This window comes from Portunus trituberculatus, chromosome 10 (assembly GCF_017591435.1).
Source record: "Portunus trituberculatus isolate SZX2019 chromosome 10, ASM1759143v1, whole genome shotgun sequence".
NCBI lineage: Eukaryota > Metazoa > Arthropoda > Malacostraca > Decapoda > Portunidae > Portunus > Portunus trituberculatus.
In genome coordinates, this window is record NC_059264.1 from 5,496,583 (window position 1) to 5,499,082 (window position 2,500).

At 38.2% G+C, this 2,500-nt stretch overlaps 1 protein-coding gene across 1 annotated transcript in view; it reads right to left on the reverse strand.

Annotated features, from left to right (window-relative positions):
* The window catches only part of LOC123502111, an 87,307-nt gene that overhangs the window by 35,201 nt on the left and 49,606 nt on the right, over positions 1–2,500 (reverse strand). The window contains exon 4 of the mRNA XM_045251323.1: positions 1,391–1,489. Within this exon, the coding sequence (XP_045107258.1) occupies positions 1,391–1,489 (99 nt within the window). The remainder of the gene's footprint in view (positions 1–1,390; positions 1,490–2,500) is intronic.

Sequence of the window (2,500 nt, forward strand, 5' to 3'; positions counted from 1 at the left end):
TGGTGTATAGAGGTGTTTATGTTTACAGAATAGAGTATATCTTCTTTGGTTTCTTTAGTCTGTCTCTTTCTCTCTCTCTAATGGAAGGGTTTACCAGTGCCTTCAGTCTTTCATGTCCTTATCAATTCAAATTATTAACTCTCTGCCTGCTTTTGTGTTGCCTCATTCCTTTGACTTCAATCTTTTAGGAAGGCGATTTCAAGACACTTCTTTCCTATATTCTGACGATGATTTTTCACACTTCTGCCAATTTTTTAATATCATGGGTACGAAACTAACCTAACCTAACTAAAACCTGAGCTAAGTAATCCTACCTTAACCTAGAAACACTAATCCTTAGCTAAATAAACCTGACAAAACTTAACTTAACCCAACTTAACCTAACCTAACCTAACTAAACCTACCTTAACCTAACAATACTAATCCTAAGCTAAGTAAACCTGACAAAACTTAACCTAACCTAACCTAACCTAACCTGACCAAACTTAACCTAACCTAACCTAACCTAACCTGACCAAACTTAACCTAACCTAACCTAACCTAACTAACCTCCCTATTGCAAGTCGTCCCTATTTTCTGTTCTACAAACGTCTATTTATGACAGGCATATTTGCGTGTTATCATGTTTACTTTTCATCACAAGCTTTTCTTAATGCTCCACAATCGTGATTCTTGTTAGTAGCTGTTTTTCTTTTTCTACATACAAGTTTTTTTTATGGAGTTATTCTCGTTGTCCTTTTGCTGAGATCTTTTTTCTCATTGTCATTATTCTTAGTAAATTTTTTTTTTCTATGGTTATTTTTATGAAGCAATATTTGGCATTCTTTTTCTTGTCTTTTTCTCTTTCTTCTCTTTCTGTCTTTTTTCCATGTTTTTATTCTTCTCTCTCTATTTTTATTTTCTATTTTTTTATGTCCTTGTTCTTAGTACTCCTCTTCCGGTGATCCAAGCTTCCTTTCTGCACACGCATCATCACATCAATTGCCACTAGTACATTCAAATCCAATCTCGTTTCATTTGTAGTCATCGAGTTCTCATTTTTCTTATTTTCTTTATTTTGAACCATAAGTTTTTGTTACCTTTTACGTGTCATTTCATCATTAATAGTATTATTATTTTTATGTAATATGAATTCCTTTAACCACTTTTTGATAACAATCTTCCACTTCACACACACACACACACACACACACACACACACACACACACACACACACACACACACACACACACACACACACACACACACACTCCTCCCTTTCACAATAAATCTACATATCCTTCCCTCCCTAAACACTCCATATACACATAATTCCATTCACTATACAACCCTCCACACACACATCCACCTACCCCTTCCCCCTTACACACCTTGCCGCAATTAACTTACCTGGCATTAGCGTCCCGTGATTCACCTTGCAGGCCAACGTGACAGGAGTTCCAGCCTTCACGTACAGCTCTCGACTCCCCACGATCTCTGCTCTCATGTCTGCAGAGAGTTGGAAGCAATATCAGGACAGGGAGAGGCTTAGTAAAGGACAGTAGAATAGCCATAAATCTTTCGTGATGGGTTAGAAATGAGAGATAAGGAGATGAGGGTAAAAAAGCCATGTGTTTTATCCCTCCTGTTTGAAGGGATGAGAAACAGAGAGGATAAAATAAACTGTGTAAGGTTAGGTTTTCATATTCATTCTGCTTACTATTTCTCGATTTTATACAGCTTGAAAAACTGATGTGGGTATTAGAATAGTAAAGACTGGCCATTTATCTTTCGAATTCCATAGACCCGTTCTAATTAAAACTGTCTGATCTTACCGAAAAATCACGGTAAAAGTGCGTCTCAATATTGATGGGATTAAGTTCTGGGACTAATGAAGGAAAGGTCAAGGGAAGGACAAGAAGGGTTGAGATATTAAGAGAAGGATGAAAGAAGGGTTAGTAATGGGAGAGGAGGAGAGGAAAGTAAAATAGACACACATCTTACCTATTATGTTTGCAAGGGATAGGAAAGGAAGACAAAGGAGAAGGTTTGGATTGAGACACGGAAAAAAATGAATGAAGCAAAAGAAAGGAAAGAAACAAAAGCGCTGAGTTAAAGAAAAAGATTTAGGAAAAAGAAAAAGGAAAAAAGTGAAAGATTAAGTATGATTTCGTGAGGGTAATTGTGGGGAGGGGAGAAGGAAGGGGAGGAGGACCTATGACAGGTGTAAGGGAAAGTTATACAGGTGAGGGAGAAAGGGTCAATAATATCGTGAGTAATTCGTAGAGGGAAGGGGAAGAAAACTGAGGGGAGGAGGAGGAGGAAGAGGAGAGAAGAGGGGAGTTATGTTACTTGTCATATCTGCAGTGTAAGTGAGAGAGAGAGAGAGAGAGAGAGAGAGAGAGAGAGAGAGAGAGAGAGAGAGAGGGAGAGAGGGAGAGAGAGGGAGAGAAAATAGGATGGGAAGAGGGAAGAACGGGAAAGTAAGTGGAGAAGAAAGGCATTTAAAAGACCAGAGAG